We start from the raw sequence: 21,933 nt of genomic DNA, 5'->3' as shown, positions 1-21,933 counted from the left end.
CTGGTAGACAGACGTTTGATCCCTATAAAACTGGAAAAGGGTCATGTTGATGAAATTCATACAAGTCTCAACTAAAGACAAGGGTTTAATACAGGACTCCCCATCAAGCATCTCCTGCTACATGCCTTTGGCACATCCTGGTCATGTGCCAAATATGTTGCCAAGATCAATACATCGGGGCTGGCTTGTCGGACACTTCCCGTGTACGCTTCCCACCACAGAGTTGTCATCCATTCTGGAGCCTTTCTTTCTTGATGCCCACACAGCTTGATTGAGCAGAATGGCCAATTCATCATCCCTGTTTATCTCCTGAAAAAGGAATTTACAGTTAAATTAGGATTAGAATCAGCACTGATGCAGATGTTTGGCTCTCTGGAGGCTGTTAATCTGAATTAGTGAAAAGTCTGATTTATAAAATAGCCCTACAGAAATTCAGCCTTAATCCTCTGAGGCTCACACAAGAGCTCTGTGACTGATAAAGTGTTGCCAAGAGCAGGTCATTGCAGAGCTGCCTTAAGGAGCAGACTGGATTGTACAGACATGTCCCCACACGCTCCCTCTAGGGTCCTAAAGAGTCCCCCTCACAATCCTTTATACACTGTACATAAGGATCAGAATCTTTGAGCTGGAAAATACATTAATGATCATCCAACCCCACTTGGGACCCACGGTAGCAATCTGTCTACCATGTTCTCTGTTGCTGGCTATCTGGTCATCTAAAGGCATTGAGCTCACTGGCCTACAAAGCCTTGGCTTCCTTCTGGGGCCAGATGTAGCCTTTTTCTTTTTTGAGAGAGGGAGAAGGAGGGAGGGGCAGGGGGAGAAAAAGAGAGAATCTTAAGCAGGCTCCACGCCTAGAGCGGAGCTCGATACGGGCTTGATTTCGCCATCTTTCGATTGTGACCTGAGCCAAAGTCAAGAGTCAGGTGCGTAACTAACTAAGCCACCCAGGGGCCCCAGCTGTAGATTTTTAAGTCTTTCCTGATGTTGAGGTGCGATCTTCCCGACTAGATCTCTAGCTCGTTGGTCCCAATTTTACCTTGGGAGGTAAAGCCCTCGGAACAAGGCCACCCCCTTTCACACAGGACAGACCTTCTGGGTTTTTGAAGACCGTCATCATCTGAACCTCCTCCCTCCCTGCCCCAGAATCTTCTCCAGGCAAAGTCGTCCCGGTTCCTTCATAAGGCTTTCTGACACTCTTATCTTCTGGTATCGCAAACTGAGCCCCTTTATTGCAGAAGAGGCCCGGTCAGTGTAAACAGAGAGAGACTGTCGTGTCTAGAGATTCAGGTGCCTGGACTACCACGCAAAACCGACCTTTCTCCCCCGGTATGCTGAAGCCTTCCCCACCAGGGCTAACCCTGCCCAGACGAGGCATTGTAAATGCCTCCCAAACTTCCCTCCCACTGGCCTGCTCTTGGATCCCCTTCCTAGTCCTGGATTTCCCCACTAGGGTCTTTGACTTGCCAAGCCGGCTCCTTTGCCCTCCGTCTGGCCCCTGACCATGAGGACCTACTAATTGGGGCTGGGGTTAAAACGAGCTTTCACTACTCACTGAAGACAACTCACGCTGATGAACACAATAGCGGAATCGGATCTCTGAAAAGGTTGAGCCACTGACTTCTAAGTTCCTACAAATGTGGGTCCTTTGAGGAGTTTTATTACACTGGGGTGAAGTCACAGAGCACGATTGTAATATTTACAGACTATGGAGTAGATGGTTTAATATGTCGAATGTTAATGATTTTTTTTAAGATTTTATTTATTTATTTGAGAGAGAATGAGATAGAGAGAGAACATGAGAGGGGAGAGGATCAGAGGGAGAAGCAGACTCCCCGCTGAGCAGGGAGCCCGACGCGGGACTCGATCCCGGGACTCCAGGATCACGACCTGAGCTGAAGGCAGTCGCTCAACCGACTGAGCCACCCAGGCGCCCATGTTAATGATTTTTAATACAACACGTTATCTTTGTTGTAACCACTAGCATTCTTTTAAAAAGCAGTTGGTTAAAATACGAGAGGAAGTGGTGCATGGGAAATAATTCTAATACAGTTTGGTGAATGAAGAATGTGTAAATTGCACATTACTCCCTCATCTCCTAGGCAGAACCAAGTGTCGCGTGGGCTAGCTTTACTCGTAGCCACTTTAATATATATCCGGAAAATAAATTGGCGATGTATGAAAATAAATGTAGCAGAAGGGAGGATTTAACTAGCTGAACAGCTAACAGGTCTCAGTGAAGACCTGTAAGTGAAATACTCTGATGATTTGCCCACTCGAACGTTCCACCGTGGATTCTAGCCAAGAATGTGGTCCTTGGCCAGTCATTCCCATACTGATGCTTTTACTGCTGAGTGCAAGGTGGGCCCAGAGGAAGTGAGGGTCAGACAGACTCAAATATGTGGCTTACATTCCTCCGCAGGCTGGGTGCAGCCCGATTCTCCAGCAAGCCCAGGAACAGCAGATGGAAAATAGAGGCAGAGGGAGGTACCGGGGAGAGCAATTTTGCTTCCATTTTAAGCAACTGTTATTCCCTCCCTGTTTCCAACTGTGCAACTGCCCAGAGAAAGCAATTCTTTCTCATTAAGATGCTCAAGTCCTTCACCCCCAGTTGGAGTCCTCTTAGTACCCTCTCTGAATTCAAGTCCACCTTCCCTCTCATCCCCAAGCATCCGTGTTCATCGGGGCGGGTATGAAAAGCTGTGAGCCTCTTCCTGTTCTTTCTACACTAGTCTCCCTTAAGGGGACATTGTCCATATTGACTGGCCGTGGGGTCCTTCCTGAGAACAGCAAGAGATTTAGCTGTAAGACGTCTTAGGGAAAATAATTTTAGGTCTCATTTTATTGGGTCTCAGTCAAGGTCACTCTGAGGTTTGAAAGAGTCTTTATGTTTACTTGTACATATATAGTCCGTTTTTCATATGTGGTTTCTGTCCACATCCACAATCCCTTAATCACAATTCTGAAATTGGAAAAGTCCTGGGAGCTGTCATTTTCCGGAACTTTGAGACAAACTCATTTCATGACAGAACCCGACCTCTTACTGTTAATGTTACTGTAGCAATATTAGTGAGTTTTATTAAGGGATCCTTCCCCAGATCCCCCTTGCGGTATTATATATATGTGGTATATTCACATTGTTAAAATTAAAAAATCTGAACATCAGAATTCTCCCCTCTAAAGGGCTTTGGATAAGGAACACCTGTGTATGTACAAACGCGCACATACACAAGTTTGCAACTAAGTCCGTGAAGCTTTATTGTGGTGTAGCTGATGAGTAACTTTATTCTGGGAAATAAAACATCTGTGCTTTATGTGTATCCCCTCAGTGCATTCAGTTTTAGGGGAATAATCCCTGGGATTGTTTTGTTTCCTACAGCAGTTGCTCAACAATGAGCCAGTAAATGGAAACTCTCTCCAGAAATATTCCAGAGTAAACCCAGACTCGAGTTTAGTAACATTAGGATAAGCGGAGTCTTATGAGAAGCCAGACATTAATGCACAGATATGAAAGAAAACTAGAAAGCCGCTTTTCACTTGGCAAATCATAAATGTGAGCATGAGTTTGATTTTATCTCCGTCCGGCAGCCAGTCAGCTCAGGGCTGCAGCTTCTCCATGCTGGACCTGAAATGTTACTTGGGGGGAATCGAGGCCAAGTTAGCATAATGTCTGGATTGGTCACATTAAATCTGTCCCCTCAGTCTTTATTTAGTAACCAAAGACAAAAACAATTGATTAGATTTAGAGGTACTTTGCATAAATATGGAGTGCCATTAAGGAGAGACCTGCAAAAGAACGCAGGGAAGGAGAGCACTGGGTTGTAGGTCCCTGCCCCCACTGTCAGGGACGTAACACACACACACACACACACACACACGCACACGCACACGCACGCGCGCACGCACGCACGCTTTCCCAGGGGATACAGTCCCCTATTTCCTCTGCTTCTCCTAATCTCTTGGTGTATTTGGCAGAGAAATGTACTTTCAGATAGCATTTACTTAGCAGATAGCATTTTAAAATGAGCTTTGCTATATGAAAGAAAATACCTACCTGGGAGATTAAAAGGGCAGCCTTCAGGGAGGCAAGGCACATGGAATGAAAAGGCTCTCTGCATTGGATAGCGACTGACAAGGGGCCCGTGCTGGCTTAAAGAGGATCCTGTTCCTTCCCAGGCAGCCGCTCAGTGTGGCTCCAGCTCAACGGGCAGAGAAACGGGTGCTGCGGAGGGGGTGGGGTGGGGGCAGGCAAGGAATAATGCTCTGTGCCTCCAGAGTCTTGGGCAGAGGGGTCCTTGGGGTCCCTCTCGCTCCAGATTGAAGGTGGGACCGCACGATGAGGTGCCCTCCTGGACGAGGACTGTACTTTCCCGAATGAGCTGGGGGTGGGGGAGCCCGGCCTCGCCACCGTTGAACTTACCTCCAAAGAGGGGATTGGGCTGCTGAGATGGGGCGGGGGGGAGATGAGAGTCCTCCCCACCCCCTGAGGCTGGAGCCCCACTTCTCACAGTGAGCCCGAGGACAGGGGGCGAGGATGTCACCCGACATGCCAGGAGGCAGTGGGGATGATTTGTTACAGGCACGGGGAGCAAACGATTAGTAAGGAAGACTATTGATTATCAATAAAGGCAGAGTGGCAAGTGGTGTCAATTTTCAAATGCTTTGCTTGATCAGCTTTACAAATTTGAAATCAATCATTAGACTTGCTTGGTCCCTTATGATCATACCTCCCGGTAAGAGTTTTACAAAGAGTTTACAAAAATCAGGGTGCACAAGGCTAAGAAATGTGACTCTGGTCCCCTCGGGGCTGGGTGCTGGGCACCCGGCAGTGAAAATGCTTCTCACAGTCCCTGCCCTTGGAGCCCCCAGCTCACTTCTCCAACAGCCTCTCTCCCGACAGACCTCAGTTTCCTCCGATTAAAAGGGGGGTTGAATTCACCCCTCCTTGGTGAGGTGAGGACTATACCGTGTGTACAGCTGAGATCACAGGCCCGTGACAAACCTCTGGGTTTCTGAACAAGATGGCGATAGAAAACGAAAACTTAGCTTAACCAAAAAAGCATGGGACGGTTAAGAATCTAAGGCTGTGCGGCGGTCTGTGGTATCTGTGTCTGTGTCCAGAAGGCGAGCACCCTTGGCTTAAAGTGTTCATGTGGAATGTGGGATGCTAGGCTTTCATGAGAGGGGAGGTGGTGTCCTGGAACCCAAGGAACTTGGCCCCATGCAGGCCTGGTTCTAACGAAACGTTTGACCTCCAGCAACTCGCGGGGCCTCCTGAGCCTCAATTTCCTATCTATAGAATGGGACGGTGTGCTCCACTCTGCCTCTACTTGACAGATCACAGGCCCTGATGCTGCACGGGGGGCCCTTGGCCCACTGATGTGAGACAAAATGAGGCAATGGATGATGTCATTTTTCTTTCAGCCCACTCCTGGCCACACCGCAGCCCCCAGCTGTGGTGCCAGCCAGCGGGGGATCTGGCAGCTCCAGTGACTCTGAGAGCAGCTCCGAGTCAGACTCAGACACTGAAAGCAGCACCACTGACAGCGAATCCAATGAGGCGCCTCGCGCGGCCACTCCAGAGGTGGGTGAAGGGGCGGGGGCTGCGAGCACAATTTGCCTGTCACCTGTCACCCCGGGCGGGTGGCCCTCCCAGTGCACGCGCGCGCGCGCGCGCACACACACACACACACACACACGCGCGCGCGCGTGCGCGCAAAGCAATAAATATTTTAGGAAAGTATCTGGGTATCTGATAGCATTTTTTTCCCTCTAAAACATATGTGTGCACAGTCCCTAAAATACGGACATTCCTTGCTGTGTGACTCACTGAGCTCCTCTGAGCCTCCAGCTTCCTCATGTGTAAATGTGCAAGAGTAATAACCAGGCCAGCAACTTCTCTTTTGACAGAACCAGTCAACCAGACCCACTTCTGGCCCTGGGGACACCACCCCTGACTCCAGGTTGAATAATGAGTTGCCACTTGGCAAGGAAGACCCAAGAAATGGGATGAATTTTTTTTCAAATTTTGATTTGCATCCTCCAAATGTATTTGATAATAATTCATGCAAATACCTAATACCCTAAGATGCCCAAATTACACTTTTGAGATAAAAAACAATGTGCTCTTTCCCTCCCATCCTCTCTGAGTCCAGAATGACCCCTTGGCGCCCCCGAGCCTACACCCTGTATGGCAGGCAGATCCCTCCCGGGGCTCCATGCACACTTGTTTGTAGTCATCGGAAAGGAACACTGGGGAATGCAGTAGCGCCAATCTGGCTACTAATCGCAGCCAACACTGCTTGGACGTGGGCCCTGGGCTGGGCACCATGAGAAGCTCCTGACCTGCACTTTTTCATGTTATCCTTGTAACACTTCTCTGGGGTCCTTGCTGTTACTATCCCCATTTTATGAACTAGAGAATAAGGTTCTGAGAAGTTAAGAGAGAAATTTCCCAAGATCTCCCAGGCAGACAGTGGTCGAGCCAGGGCTGAAACCGGGGTCTGTGCACCGCAGAGCCGGTGCCCCTAACCAGCAGCGCCAGCCGACACGATGTCCCCGACCCTTGCCTGCCATTGCCCTGTGTGCGCCGGACTCACAGCTACTCAAGTGTTTTTAATTCTGTCACCCTCTATCGGCTGGCGCCATAAGCCTCAGCTGATTGGCTTTCAAAAGAAGAGCAGTTGTAATAAAAATGATGGCTCTTTTAGTTCAACAGGCAGAATTCAGAGTTGGGAATCAAGCACCTGAATTGTACGCATCATATCCGCGGCTTAACAGCGGACACTAATGTCTGCACGCATGTCCCCATAAATTGGTTATTGCCCATACACTGAGGAAAGTGCGCTGGTTTGGGGGAAGTCAAATCTTTTCATCCTTCAGTACAAATAGAAAAGGCTGTTCTTTTTTGCAGTGAATTACAGCATCATAGAGGAGACACTGGCACTTTGGCGAATAGAAAGTCTTTCCTTTTGAATTACACTCGAGGCACGCTCACATTGCTTTTCAGGACCCGAGATCATTACCTCTGCCTCCTGGTGAGAGGTTGAGCAATGAGTCCCACCAAAGGATTTTGGGAACAGGTTTCCCGGCCAGGCCTCCATGCCCACCCTCTGGGAAAACTCTCTGTGAATAATTCTTTCCTTCCTGGCCAGAGTGGAAACTGTTTTCAGAAGAGGAGTGGAAGTTTGTTGAAATAAGTAGATCGGGGCTGGTTTGCAGAGTATTTGTCTCTCTGCGTAATTTGATGATTTTAGATTCTGTGCGTGGGTCTCTAAATGTGTGACTGGGCACTTAACATTCACAGCTTTTATCAGCACTCCATGTATGGAGGGTCCTTCCAGATTTTTCCAAGATGTGAGATTCACTCTTACCATTGTCTCTCATCTGCAGCCTGAGCCACCCTCAACCAACAAGTGGCAGTTGGATAAATGGCTTAACAAAGTGACATCCCAGAACAAGTCGTTTATTTGTGGCCAAAATGAAACACCCATGGAGACGGTTTCTGTGCCTCCTCCAGTCATCCAGCCAATGGAAGTCCAGGTCAAAGTGAAGACAACCCCCAGCCAGGTCCTGGCTGAACCCAAAGAGAGGCCTCTCCTCAGTCTTATCAGGGAGAAAGCCCGTCCACGGCCGACCCAGAAAACTCCAGAAACAAAGGCTTTGAAGCATAAGTTGTCAACAACTATTGAGACAGCGTCTCAAAGGACAATTGGAAAAAAACAGCCCAAAAAAGTCGAGAAGAACACCAGCATTGACGAGTTTACCTGGCCCAAACCAAATATTACCAGCAGCACCCCCAAAGAAAAAGAAAGCGTGGAGCTTCCTGACCCACCAAGAGGCCGCAACAAGGCCACTGCCCACAAACCAGTCCCTAGGAAGGAACCGAGGCCAAACGTTCCCTTGCCTGCCGAGAAAAAGAAGTACAGAGGGCCTGGCAAGATCGTGCCAAAGTCCCGGGAATTCATCGAAACGGATTCGTCCACGTCCGATTCCAACACAGATCAGGAAGAGACCCTGCAGATCAAAGTGCTGCCTCCCTGCATTGCTCCGGGGGGCAATACTGCCAAATCCAAGGAAGCCTGTGGTGCCAGCCTGACCCTCAGCTCCTTGGTCAGCAGCAGCAACAACAGCCTAACCACCAGTGGTGAGGAGCCAGCATTTTCACCCATCCCTGTCATGCAAACTGAGCTGCTGTCCCCTCTACGAGACCATGAGAACCTGAAAAATCTCTGGGTGAAGATTGACCTTGACCTGCTGTCTAGAGTGCCTGGCCACCACTCAGTGCAAGCAGCGCCAGCCAAGCCGGACCACAAGGAGACTGCGTCCAAGCCCAAGCGCCAGACCACTGCTGCAGCCACCGAAAAACCCGTCCCTAAGGGCAAGCGTAAGCACAAGGTAAGCTGTCCCCCCTCTCCCCCCCCCACCTCCGCCCCACCATGGTCTGCTGAGGGATCATGAGCAGCGGCTCTGTGTTGGCGAACCTGATCTTGAGTCTCATGTGCAAGGAGGCTAATGACAAGGGATTGCAGTCTCTGGTGAGGGCAATGATGCTTTCCATGGGAGAGGCGGTATTTGACGTGACCAGGGAGGAAGTGTTGGGAATGCTCAGGGTTTGTCAGCCAATGTGAAGAGTATCTGAAATGGCACATGGGGGATTATGATGTGTAGGAAAGAAGACTGTGGAGACAGTTGCCTTCCCCAGGCAGCCAGTCCCTGGGATCGGCTCCTTAAGCCACCCCTGTTTTCATGGACTCACGGGGCCACACCTCACAGTCCCCACCCTGGCAGCAGCAGGGCACCCAGGTGCTCCCAAGGGCTCAGCGCGCGTCCCCTGGGCCTTGTTAATTTCTCCGGACACACGTTGGCATCCCCGCACCCCAGTTACACTTTGATGCTCCCAGCTCCTAGCGGACACACAGTCTGCCCAGCCTGCTGGGTCCCCTGAGCTGTGTGGTGGGCCCGACTGGTGGAAACCTCACCTGCAAGAGGTTAGGGCTAAATTCCAGGGCTACAAACTATCACCAGAAGGGCAGGGACGCCTGGCTGGCTCAGTCAGTGGAGCATGCAACACTTAATCTCGGCGTCATGAGTTCGAGCTCCATGTGGGGTGTAGCGATTACTTAAAAAAAAAAAAAAAACAAACAAACAGAAAACTATTGTCAGAAGGGGAAACCCAGAATGGCCTCTTCCATTTCAAATACATTAGGCTCACTCTGTTGTATCTCCAGATCTCAGGGCAGGTTTTTAGAGTAACATCATCTCATGGTGATACTTGAGTAATCCTACTTTTAGTGGCTGCCATAGGAAGTCTGGGGCTCTTGCCCTCTTACTGCTTTCCTGCTCTTCAAGATGACAGCGGGCATCCAGGGGCAAAAGCATCCCTTTAGAACCGGCACATGCAAAGGCATGTCTTACACATGATTTATCGCCTGCCATGTTGATTGTGTAAGTGACCTTTATATGTAACCCACGATCGTTGATTGTATAAGTGACCTTTATATGTAACCCACGATCCCCGTGCTGTTTGCCCAGCCTCGTGCCATGTTAGAGTTGCGGTGTTAGTTTCTCCGCTACTCATCTGTGGGGACGTTGTTGATGGAAGAAGGGTCTGAAAATGATAGGTTCTCTTTACTTTTGGTAGGAGATTCCTGTGGCACCCAATCTTTAATCAGAGGTTCATAGCGCAGCTCAACTCGCTCAAATGTAAGCTTCTTGGCTGATTGCTTTTCTGTCTGAGCAAAGGTGCGCATTTAACTCCCCTGGCTAATCTAGAAGTTAAAATAGAAGCAAACTGTCTACCTTGCTCATGGTTTTTCAATGTCTGCATGTGCCATGTATTTCAAGCTCTGTATTTTTCTTCCCGTTAAAGCCAACAGAGATCACAGAGAAAATCCCTGAGAAGAAGCAACGCCTGGAGGAGGCCACCACTATTTGCCTGCTGCCCCCCTGCATCTCACCTGCCCCACCCCACAAGCCTCCCCAGGCTAGAGAGTGAGTCTGCCCTGTCTTTGTATGACACTTCGATTTTTCGGACCCCCCCCCCCCAGAAATCTCAAAGGAAACCTTTTGGTGGCGGGGGGGGTTGTGTCCTGTTTCAGAGGTCCTCCAAGCTTGTAAGTTCGGCCAAAATGACCTTTTAGCACCAAGGGAAGAGTAAAAGGTGTGAAGGAATTAAAATGGGACAGCACCCAGATCATCTGCTTCTGGGCAACTTCCGGTTTTGATGGTGATGAAAGCAGGCTTTGCACGATGACCCAGCTGCTGCTTCCTCTTTGGTGCCATTCTGTAACCTGAATACAGAGCCTGAGGACTAGTAGGTCCATCCTGACCTCCTGAGAAGCCAGGGGAGTGACATGTTTGAGGAGGCTGGAGAGAGGGGACATCTGGGAGCTGCCGTCCCCCGGGGCCGTTGTGTGCACCTCTTTGCATAAAGTGCCAGAGTCAGGCAGGAGACCTCCTCACTCAGATGGCCCCAGCCTTCCCTGGAGAAGTCCTGGGCTCTGTTGCTACCAAGGGTTGTGACCAAGTTCTTGCATCTTAGAAATATCACTTAACTAACGGTCAGCTACTGGAACTATTCCGTCTGGATAATTATTGCCATAAATTCATTCAACACTAGAGATTACTTCCATCAAAGACCAGTTTGGGAGCCTATTAGCAGCCCAGAGCAGAGAGGCAATCTGGCTAACTGCTGCTAACAATTGATTTCACAGATTACTGTTTCACATCAGTGATACAGTATCAATCTGCCACAGATAAGATGTCGGAAATAAGTTTTCAGCTCATAGTTGTTGAGATCCTTATTGTTTTGAGATGAAAGGTAGGAAAAGACCAATTACCACTATATCTACTTGGTATAATAAGGAGCTTGGGGCCTCGAGCTGCCCTTCTCCCTGAGGACCCATGGCTCTTTATATGGTGCGTCTGGTATAACGTTGCTCTGAAACATCCCTTGGCATACTTGGAGTTCTCAGGACGAGCAAACTTTCCAATGGGGCAAGCTGACCTCTTTACCCCTGAGTGAGCCAGGCCTGTGGGGAAGCATGCCCCTTCCCCCGGTGATCAAGGATGGTCTTTCCACGGCCCTCCTCCTTCCCTGGAGGACAGACTGAAATGGCATGGCTGTGGTGGCCAGAGCTCCCCAGTTCCCAGGCTGTGACCTATTCAGGCCACCCGAAGGCACAAGGAAAGGGCAGGAGGCATTGCCGCAACCATCAGCCTCTGATGCTAGCCTCCCTAAGCAGCCCAGCAACCCGCCAATTCTCCCATCTCGTGGAAGAGACACAACCAAGTTTTAAATAAACGTCTGATAATTTGAGTGTGTTCATAAAATGGTGTTGCTAACTCATGGTCTTTACAGTCTTTCTGCTTTTGTAGTCGTTAGGAATGCAGTGTTTACCTAGTAGCGTTTATCATTCAGGAAGGGCCTGGAGCTGATTCTAAGGCTCATCAAACAAACCCAGGTCTGTGGAAAAATCTCCAGAGCCGAGAGAGAGAGAGAGAGAGAGAGAGAGAGAGAGAGAGAGAGAGAAGGAAGGGAGGACTGGCCTCTCAGGGCTCTTCTCCTGGGAACCATCTCCTCAAGTTCTGTCTGCTCCTTTGTGCCTTGTTGACCCTCCAAACCAAATCCTTGGAAATTTGTATGAGACATTCACTTTTCTAAATGAATGTTCTAAACCCAGCAAAGAATGCCACGCCAGACTATGACTGCTGCAGTTCCCCGCCATCCAACAGGAGGGCCCCACTGAGGCCCACCCCTCCCCCCCACACACACACCTCCTCGGGAGCTTGAACCATCAGCAGGGCCTCTGACGCATTGGGTGGTGGTAGTGACACACCTCTTGTCTGCTGTCCCCCTTGGCCTACAAGAGGTGCCCAAAGTGGCAAAACCTGTTCTCGTAATAAGAAGCCCTAACAGTGATAGAGTGATCTCTAGAAAATGCTCCCTGGAAGTTATTAAAGGCCCCATGGTTCCAGCTCACTACCAAACAGATGGAAAGGGACCCAGGTGACCGGTGCCCACGGCACAGAATGTGCTGGACTGTGTGCAGTGTTCTGTGTACAGTGGCAGATGGGAAGGCCAAGCACGACTGTCGTGGCCAATAGCAAATCAGATGCAGCTCAAGTAGCGGAGGAGTGGCTGTAGCTAATGAACCATTCACCTCCCATAGACGCCCCAGCAATGCTTGACATCCCTCTATACAAATTCCCAGAAGTCTGATGTCTCCGTAATGATCACACTTAGTGGGGGCTGATGTTTGTGGAGCTTCCTCATGGGCATGAGTCTTAATCCAGATGTTCCCCATTCTTTAATCGAGTATCACAGTTATCTTAAAGTGGTTCTGCGTGTCAAAGCAATTTTTAAAATCCATTGGCAAATATTTTTTGATTAATCGTAACTAATTAAGGTAATGGCAGAAACAGTTACTGTTTTTAAATATTTTGCTGCTTGACAAAACTTGACATAGAGCCACATTTATGAAACAAAAGATAGAGAATATGGCAAATACTATTACAGTTGGCAAATTTGGGCAACACAGTGGAAGGGAACAAGGAGTTGCACTGACTTCTGCCATCTCAGGAAACCAGACCACTTGAATGCTTGTTCATCTTTGATTTGTTGCCTTAAGAAATTGTAAATCTATATTTCTAGACCCTGACTGAAATTGACAAAGAGGAAAACATATATTCTTGTTGACTTAATTTGCTATTGAAAATTGTAGTCAATAATCATGGAAAGTAAATGGCTGCACAGTGCAATATTAGTTGTCTAAGAAAAGATTAAAATTCAAGTAATCTTCATTGATTAGGCTAAGACAGTAACTAAAATGAAAATCCATGACCCAATTACCATGTTAAGCAGCTAGCATAAGGTTTTAGTTGTTCTGTTTTATCCGAAGTCTCTGTCTCTTTGATGGTGCCCATTTAATGGGCAGATAAATCAGTCTGAAAGCACGGGAGTACTTCTAGGACTACAGATGTCTTGTGGCAATATGACAAAATAGTTTTCAAATGGGTTCCGTAAAGAGGAGCACATCAGTACTCCAGTATAACAGCGTAAGGTCAGGGGCTTCTTATGCCTTGGCGTGGGCCTAGAACATGTTGGACATACGGCTCATGATGTGTCACAAAATATTTAGTGTGTTATTGATAGCTAAGTAATGTACAAGCATAATATTTCTTAAGAAAATATCCCTCTGCTAGTTGTTTATTGTACCATTTATTGTGTGATTATGCAGTTAAGTCCTAGGGCAAAATAAGTAGGAACCATCCTAAAAAATGACGGGATTAAAGTCTGCATTGGATTTTCCATAAAAATCTAATTAAGAGGAATCTTGAAAGGTTGCAAATATCACACTGTAGCACCCTCCATTAGACAGTTACATTTACCACGGAGTTCTGCTTCAAAGACATGTGTTTATTCTTGGATACATATATTTGCATTTATTTATAGCTCTCTCTATAGATATCTATGTCTACATGCATTTTTATATATACTCTTCACCATAGCTAAAGGGCCATCAACTAAAATAGTACTTAAGTTGGAAGTACCCGCATCATGGGAAAAATCACGAGAGAGCAACAAAATTTTGTGACACCCTATGCTTTTTGTTTACACAGAAACAGTTCATCCCGGAGAGCAAACAGAAGGAAAGAAGAAAAGCTGTTTCCTCCTCCACTTTCCCCACTGCCGGAGGACCCTCCACGCCGCAGAAACATCAGTGGCAGCAGTGGTCCCTTTGGTCAAGACAAAAACATCCCTATGATCGGACAGATCACCTCTACCAAACCGAAGAGGAGTGAAGGCAAATTCTGTGCTACTTTCAAAGGGATATCCGTAAATGTAAGCATCTCAGAAGAAATACTATAATCATCAGGTATAAACAGGTTGCCCCAGCTTGTCTAACCAGATGTGGTTGCGGGGGGATGGGAGGAAGAAGCAGAGAGAACAGTGTACAGAAATATGCAAACTCTCCATTATTTCAAACCTCAGTTGTTCTAATGTAGGATGAATTTTTCATTCCAGCCTTACTTCTCCCAGCAGATTATTATGCGGAGACTTGGGGCTTTGGACATCCTTTGGTCCAATACTTTCATATCTCGGCGGTGGGGACACACAAAATACTGATTGAGCACGGGGCGTAGGCACTGATCATTTAGTGAATGAAAGAACCAATGGATGGGGTGGGATTGCTCAAGGTCACTGGATTGGAGCTGCAACTCCCAGTTGCATCTTCCCACCACCCAGCTTAGCAGGTGTGAATTGTGTTTAAAATAGTGACTCAAAAGGATGGAACTTAAAAGGTGAATCTGTTGCTAAAAATTATACAATTGTGGTTCTAAGCACAACTAAAGGATTACTCAGCCCTTTGTATTTTCAGCACTGCTGCTCCATTAGCGTAGAAAATGGAGACTTTGTATCACTTTTCACATCCGCGCGGTCTTTCCATCTGTTTCGGGTATAGGTACCTGAAGCGCAGAAGCCACAGGCAAAGTGTCACCAGTGAATACTAATGACAAATGCATCTGTTTTTCCATGTAAATGCATGTATATGCAGATGTAGCACCCGTATGCATCTAGTCTCCTTTAAGGATAATGTAAAAAAGCAAATACGGGAAAATCAATGAGCTTTCGAATATCTTGATGCCAGCCTGGTAGACCCTGGACCAAACGTGCCCATTTACCACTCCATGAAAAGCCACGAGGCCTCTGAGCTTGAAGGACTCCAACGTAGAGTCCTCCATCATCTGAGATGACTGGCATGGCACGCATATATCTAGGCAAATTTCAATGCTGGTATAGAGAAATTGTGCTACTGTAAAATAGTCATTTTCCATATGAAATTTTGTGTGCACGTGCGTACATGTGCCTACATAATATTTGCATTCACATTTAAAAATGCTGACCTTGTTAGAAATTAAACCCTCTATTCAAAACAGTAATTATACTACCAATCGTATTTTTCATACTGAATGTAATTAATATGGTAAACTCCAACTGGTTCTCTTTTCTATTGCGAGCTTTGGGAGGGCATATGCCAGACCTAGACGATTCTCTTTGTACAGTGCCTGGTATATTGTCCCAAAGACTTAGGTGCTTAATACAGTTGTGATCATGACAATGGTGATGCTTACAAGAATCTGTGAAGTCATTTCTACAAGAGTTAAAAGCTGCTAGGGAAACCTGATAATATGGTTCCATCTGCACCTAGAAATGGATTGCCCTCCTTAAGGAATTCACTGGAGTCTTCCATGAGAGGCTCCCATGACTGACTACCCATTGCCCCTTCTTTTCATAAATGTGAAAGCTGGAAGACGGGTACATTTTTGCCCTAGCCTGGGAGTTAAGAGGCTTGGTGCATAGTGCTAAAACTGCAGTAGGTTTTCTGTGGCCTTGGGCAAATTACGAAAGTGCTCTGAGTCCATAAAATGAGTGGATTTGACCGGATGAACTATAAGGCTCCTTCCAGCTCCCAAAGTGTTTTCAGTATTGTGCTCTCACAGTATTCCACTTTTGTGTGAAGTCTTGTTTCATTGATTCAGTGGACGGCTGAGCACGGACGGAGGACGCGTTTATATAACTTGCATGATCATGGCTGAATGCAGCCATTTCAGGTCAGATGTGCCAGGACTGACATCAGTGCCATGTGCGCAGTGGATGAGGTGCTTTGGGGTCCTTGTCACATATCTTGACCATAGAGACAAGAGGGACCATCTTGGGCTGACTCCACTGTTTTGTCCGGCCCATCTGGCTTTGGCAGTAGAAACATGGACTTTTAGAAGGCTTCGATGTATTTATGTGTTTGGGTTGAATAAAATCCATGATGATTTGTCAACCATTTTCTCCCTATCCATCATAACAATTGTTAGATGGATAGCTTCTCACCACATTTCTCTCAGTGAGTTCTTGGTGGTAAGAAGTTTTGATAATCAGAAGATCCAGGATAAAGTGGAAAAGATAGACTTGCTTGGACATAAGAAATGTTCACATGTGACCTCTATTTTTAAACTGACCCTTTTGACTAAGGCAGGTAGGAGTGCACGCAGTCAGCAAATTACTGGGAGCATGAGGCTGTGGGGTGGGGGGATGGGGTGGTGCAGCGATGTCAGAAATCAGAGATGGTGCCAGTGTTGACAGTTCTCATTATAAGATAAGCAATGAGACATGTGCTCAAAGAACTACAATATGAAATGGCTGGTGGTTGGTGTCACAGAGAGGGATTGAGACAGACTTCAATCTCTGAAGGGACCAGGGAGGATTAAAGTACTTCTGGCTGGGCGCCTGGGTGGCTCAGATGGTTAGGCGTCTGCCTCTGGCTCGGGTCGTGATCCCAGGGTCCTGGGATCGAGTCCCACATCGGGCTCCTTGCTCAGCAGGGAGTCTGCTTCTCCCTCTGCCTCTCCCCTGCTTGTTCTCTCTCTGTCTCTCTCGCAAATGAATAAATAAAATCTTTGAAAAAAATAAAATAAAATAAAAATAAAGTACTTCTGGCTGTGGACATATAAGGTGGTTTTCCTGGAGGAGAAGGCATTTGTTGAGCTGGGCCTTAGTAGGTGAGGACAGTTTAAAAATGAAGGGAGGAGGTTAAACAAACTGTGATCTGTCCATACAATGGAATATTCTTCAGCCTTAAAAGGGAAGGACATTCTGACACGTGCTACAACGTGGATGAACCTTGAGGACTTGATGCTGAGTGAAAGAAGCTAGTCGTATGTATTTTACCACAATTTTTTTAAAAGATTATTTATTTATTTATTTGACAGAGAGAGACACAGCGAGAGAGGGAACACAAGCAGGGGGAGTGGGAGAGGGAGATGCAGGCTTCCCGCAGAGCAGGGAACCCGATGCGGGGCTCGATCCCAGGACCGTGGGATCATGACCTGAGCCGAAGGCAGAAGCTTAACAACGGAGCCACCCAGGCACCCCCGCAGTTTTTTTTTTAATTAAAAAGTGGAGCAAATTATCGCAAGGTGAAAAAGGAAAAGTGACGAAGGGAAGGTTCTTTCAACTCTAAGACTCCACATGAACCAAAGCAGGAAAGTGAAGAAGACAGGATGTGTTCAGACTTGGGGAAGGTCCGTGGGAATGAGTAGCAGGAGATCAAGTGGAAAGCTGAAGCCGGATCAGGGAGGACCTCACGGGCCAGCAAAGGAGCTCAGCCTTGAGTTTGCCTTTGGATGCAAGGCAGTAAAATGCATGGAGCTTTGTGGGAGAAGCTCTGGCACGCCAGCAGCAGATTGAGAGTGGATTGGAAAAGCTGGCTCCAAGGTCGGGGGTCCAGCCAGGAGGCTGATGGTCTAAGTCAGAAGCTACGAGGGCCCACACTTGGAGGCATCAGACAAGGAAGGCACAGATTTGAGAAATGGTGGGGAGTTGCAATGAATAGGACTTTGTAATGGATTGGATAAGGGTAATGGAGAGGAAGAAATTAAGGATGAAATAGAGCAGTGAAATTCACTTTATTTTGAAGCTCTTTTCAAAAGAGTTTTAGGATCATTATCATTTTTTGAAATGAAGGAATTTACAGCACTTCAATATACAGAGCTGATTAAAGCAGAGCAGCTCAGATGGAAGGCAAGGTGGGGAGTACACTGGTTCCAATGCTCCTAGCCCAGGGATGACCACAGTGCCCTTACTGCCATGGAGAACTCTAGCCTTGGTGACAAGGGAAGACCATCCCACCGTTAACAGAAAGAGGGAACTGGTTTGGTTATCAATTTGGTTTCAGGGCAATTTGAGGGCCTAATGGGCCATCTTGGTGATAATGAGCCAGAGGTGATCACCGCACATCTGGAGCTTTAGAGAGAGGGTAAGGTGGAGGTTTCCTTTTGGCAGTGATCCACATATTGTCAAATCTGCCCCAGCACATACGGGATTGGCAAATCCTGTTAAGGTCAGGAAAGAAGAGACCTGAGGAATGCACCTTGGGAGATACCAAACTTAGAGAGATACCAACTCAGACAAGCAGAAGGAGGAGGAGGTCCCATGGCAAGCATGGTCAGAGATAGAACAGTCAGGATCATGCCACCATTGCCAGGTGGGGAGGGCCGAGTCTACCATGGGCTCCTGACACATACTGTCACAGAAGTACAAATCTTGCCACCTAGTTTCTTCAGCTTGATTCCACTCCTTCCATGGCAATGACAGTTCAGAGTGAAACCCAGAAATCTCTTGCCCATTTGGTTTTTGATCTGGTCAAAATGAGCTTTCACCATCCCAAGACTTCAAAATGAGGAGGCACTCATATGACGTTCACTTAGCCAGACATCAGTCAAGGCCTCAGTGAACAAAAGGGCAGCTTCAGCCTTGGTCCCAGGGTATAGGGCCTGGTTTGCTGCACTGGATTATGGCATTTTGCAGAGTGACTGGAGTACCTTATTTACCCTCGTGAAAGTTTCTGGGCTGTTTCAGGGTCACCTCTCTTGCTTTCTCTCCATCACCTACCCTCACCCTTACCCTTGCTCTGTCTTCATTGTCCTTCCCCCTCTGTCTTTCTCTCCTTTCCCCCACTCTCCACCCACGTCCCCGATGAGATCTGCCAATGGCTGTCTTGATGGGATAATGGGGCTTATGTAATCACGGCGCCTGACTAGCTTGGTGGTTGGTATCATCACAGAACAAAAGCTGGTGATCTACCAGGGTCACCTGTTTATTCTCAAGCTGTGTGCATTGTTCTTTCTCTTGCCTTGTTTCCTACTGTGCTTGACATTCAAAGTATATATGAAAAGACATTCTAAGAGTCCAGACCTTATGGCAGCTCTTTGTCCTTTTTCCCAGGATGGAGACACTCCAAAAAAGACACCCTCTGCCACCATCACGGTTACCAACACAGCTGTTGCCACTGCCACTGTTACTGCTACTGCCATTGTCACTGCCACTGTCACGGCCACCGCGACCGCCACTGCCACAGCCACTACCACAGCCACTACGACAACCATCTCCACCATCACCTCTACCATCACTACCGGCCTCATGGACAGCAGTCACCTGGAGATGGCGTCCTGGGCAGCCCTGCCCCTTCTGTCCAGCAGCACCACCAGTGTCCGGAGACCCAAGCTCACTTTTGACGACTCGTATGTTGTCCCCAGATCATCATGGACGCGGTGTGGGAGCGGTGCATGGGGGTGGGTGCAGGCAGGATGGCTTTTCTAGCACCACACGCAGGCCACCCAAAGTAAAACCTCAGCGGCAGCCCCTCCTCCCCACACACCCCCTTGTCCACACCGAGAAATGTCTTTGGCCCATTTTTATCATGGAGCTCGGGTACCATTTCCAAAGACAGGTGCTTAATTCTAGGTTCCTTTGGCCCCCTTTCTTATCCGTGTCCTCAGATTGAACAGTGTGCCAGAAGCAGCTAGGTTCGTTGGGGTCCACGGGCTGTTTGGACAGTGGAATGGTTGGGTTGGAGGGGACAGTTAACGATCCCAATGGACCAGTATGCACTTCACATTACACTTCCGGGCTTATTGCAAGGTTGGTTATTCTATGAACGATAGCGTTCACCTGCCCTTTTGAGGGCATTGCATTGGAATGGATTTATAGCAAAACCATTTGTGGCTCTTCAGTCTTTCATTAAAAAGATGAACCTTTGGTTGCTGAAAGAGCCCATTTTATTTCCTTAGGGTTCACAATGCTGATTATTACATGCAAGAGGCTAAGAAGCTGAAGCACAAAGCTGATGCACTGGTAGGTTTTTCCCTCTCATTGCTTTCCTCCCATTAAGGTGTCATGCTTTGAAGGAAAACAAAGAAGTCACCTTACAAATGAGTCCAACTTCCTCTTCGCTCCGCTGACATAGGCCGATTGGGGCTGGTTCATTCCTTACACCAGAATTCCCAAGTTCTTGGCAGCGTGTCTCCCTGCCCTCATTCATGTCCTCGCTCTTCTTCCCCTTGCCCTAACGTCCCCTTGCCCAAACTTAAATGCCATATACTGTTGTTGGCTTTCGAGTGGATTTGAGATGACTCTTGAAACTGCCCTGGAGAAAGTGGGAACTCCCATTGGTTCCAGTAAATCAGGACCGGTGTGGGCAGAGAGAAGGTTGTTGAGAGCTGGTCAGGTGGACTCAAAAAATGGCTTTGGGAAACCCAGGTGTGTAGAAAAAACGCAGCTCCGTGCTGCACTGATTACATGTTTCCGAATGAGGCCCACAGCCAGGCTAGGACCCTACACAAAGAAAGGAAGTTCTGTCATCTGGAGTTCCAAGGACACACCGCCCCGCTGCCTCCAAGGGTCTTGGCCACCTAGACCAATGATGAGCTCAGCATGTTGAGTTGTCCTGATTGCTTCTCCTAATGGGGGGTCTCAACCACATGTCACAGTTACTCGGGGAGCTTTAAAACGAACCCGATGCCTAAGCCTTACCACAGACAGATGGAATCAGAATTTCTGAGACGGGGACCCAGGCAAGGGTATTAACACTCTTCACTGCCCCCAGAGAAGGGCAGTGCCTCAATTCAGGGTCCTCACCTTTGACTGAACCCCAGCACATTTAGAGGTATCAGTTCAACTCCGTTATGTTAAGAAAAAAACAAAAACAAAAACCAAAAACAACCAGTATCCTCCCATCATGGCAGTGTGTCCATCCGGGGCTTAGCTGGCCCGCGATGTTGGACACTGGCAGGGCTCTGTTAGCATTCTTCGACAGCCCCTGCACTGTGACTTGTGACTTATATCTGCATCTGCTGCTTCCCTACTTTCTGTCATTTTCCCACCGCGGTCCACATTGCTCGGGTATTAGGTATTGTCTACAGCTAACCTTTCTGTGGTGGGAACTGTCCTTTTGAAAGCTACTGTCCCCTGCTCCTGCAGACAAAAATGACAAGGCAGGCTGGGTGCCTGCTCCGCTGGAGATGCTAGGGAGACTATGCCCATGACCGTCGTATGGGCAGCCAGAGATTTGGAAGGCAGTGCTGCTGGCTTGAAGACCACCTGGTTTGCTCTGCATATCCTCAACTCTGCAGCACCACAGAAGGGCTCTGGAGTTGACCCTTCAAAATCGGGGCAAGGGAGCACATAAACGTTCCCTTGACAGGCTGGTCTGCGGGCTCATGGAGTGGGGCACGCACGTGAGACCATGTAGGAGAGGTTCGGAAGAACTGAGAAAAATCAGAGCCACAGAGATACGTACATAGGATTAAGACCCAGCATCACTCTGTACCTTCCAGGGTCGTGTTTATGTGTACCCCCCAAATCACTTTTGGTCTAAGCCATTTAGAAAATGCATTCTCATTTGGGGATATTCCATCCCCCCCATGGGGGCAAAAACCAGTTTGGGGGGCTAAAGTAAAAAAAGTCAGACGTTGCAATGGTGCGTGACCTTCCAGGCCACAAGACATGAAGAGAGGTTGAGTATGTTTTTGGTCTTTATGTTTCGGTGGAGGTGTGTGAAAAAAATATCTCAAATAGCTCCCACAGGGGCCCCGGCGGGAGGTGGTGATGATGGAAACAAAGGTTGAGAAACACTCATTTAGAGGCCAGAAGGCCCCCTTGTAGTTCGAGCCCCTTGTTTTATGGATGGGAAAACCGAGGCCCCGGGACCAGGGTATGACCTGGCCACCATTTGGCACAATGGCCAAGTATACATCTCTCTGGACTTCAGTTTCTCCTTTTGGAAAAAGAGAGGTTCGGTCTAGGAGATCTTTAAGAAACCTTCCAGCTGTGGGTTTGTGAGTGAAAAGTCACTTTGAAAAATCAGGATATAAAGATTAATTTCCCCACAAGACAGTCAGAGCCAAATTACCTAAGGAAATAATCGGGTGAGGCATGAGAAGAAGGAGATAGTTTGCATACACACACATAGGTTTTCATAAAATCACTTTGAATTTGGTTGAGAACAATATTCTTCCACAACAGCTTATAGTAAGGAAACTGCAGAATTCCTGCAGTATATAAAAGCTGCAGAACATTTATTATAAAGAGAGTCATTT

General features: G+C 47.8%; 1 protein-coding gene across 2 annotated transcripts in view; it reads left to right on the top strand.

Moving 5' to 3' along the window:
• Positions 1–21,933, top strand: part of AFF2 (AF4/FMR2 family member 2) — a 310,627-nt gene that overhangs the window by 264,837 nt on the left and 23,857 nt on the right. For both annotated transcript variants that reach the window (XM_035725812.1, XM_035725811.1), the window contains 6 exons: positions 5,425–5,584; positions 7,393–8,397; positions 9,872–9,993; positions 13,624–13,846; positions 18,782–19,077; positions 19,627–19,690. In XM_035725812.1, the coding sequence (XP_035581705.1) occupies positions 5,425–5,584; positions 7,393–8,397; positions 9,872–9,993; positions 13,624–13,846; positions 18,782–19,077; positions 19,627–19,690 (1,870 nt within the window). The remainder of the gene's footprint in view (positions 1–5,424; positions 5,585–7,392; positions 8,398–9,871; positions 9,994–13,623; positions 13,847–18,781; positions 19,078–19,626; positions 19,691–21,933) is intronic.

This window comes from Zalophus californianus, chromosome X, assembly GCF_009762305.2.
Source record: "Zalophus californianus isolate mZalCal1 chromosome X, mZalCal1.pri.v2, whole genome shotgun sequence".
In the NCBI taxonomy this organism is placed as follows: Eukaryota; Metazoa; Chordata; class Mammalia; order Carnivora; family Otariidae; genus Zalophus; species Zalophus californianus.
This window is presented reverse-complemented; position numbering and strand designations above follow the sequence as displayed.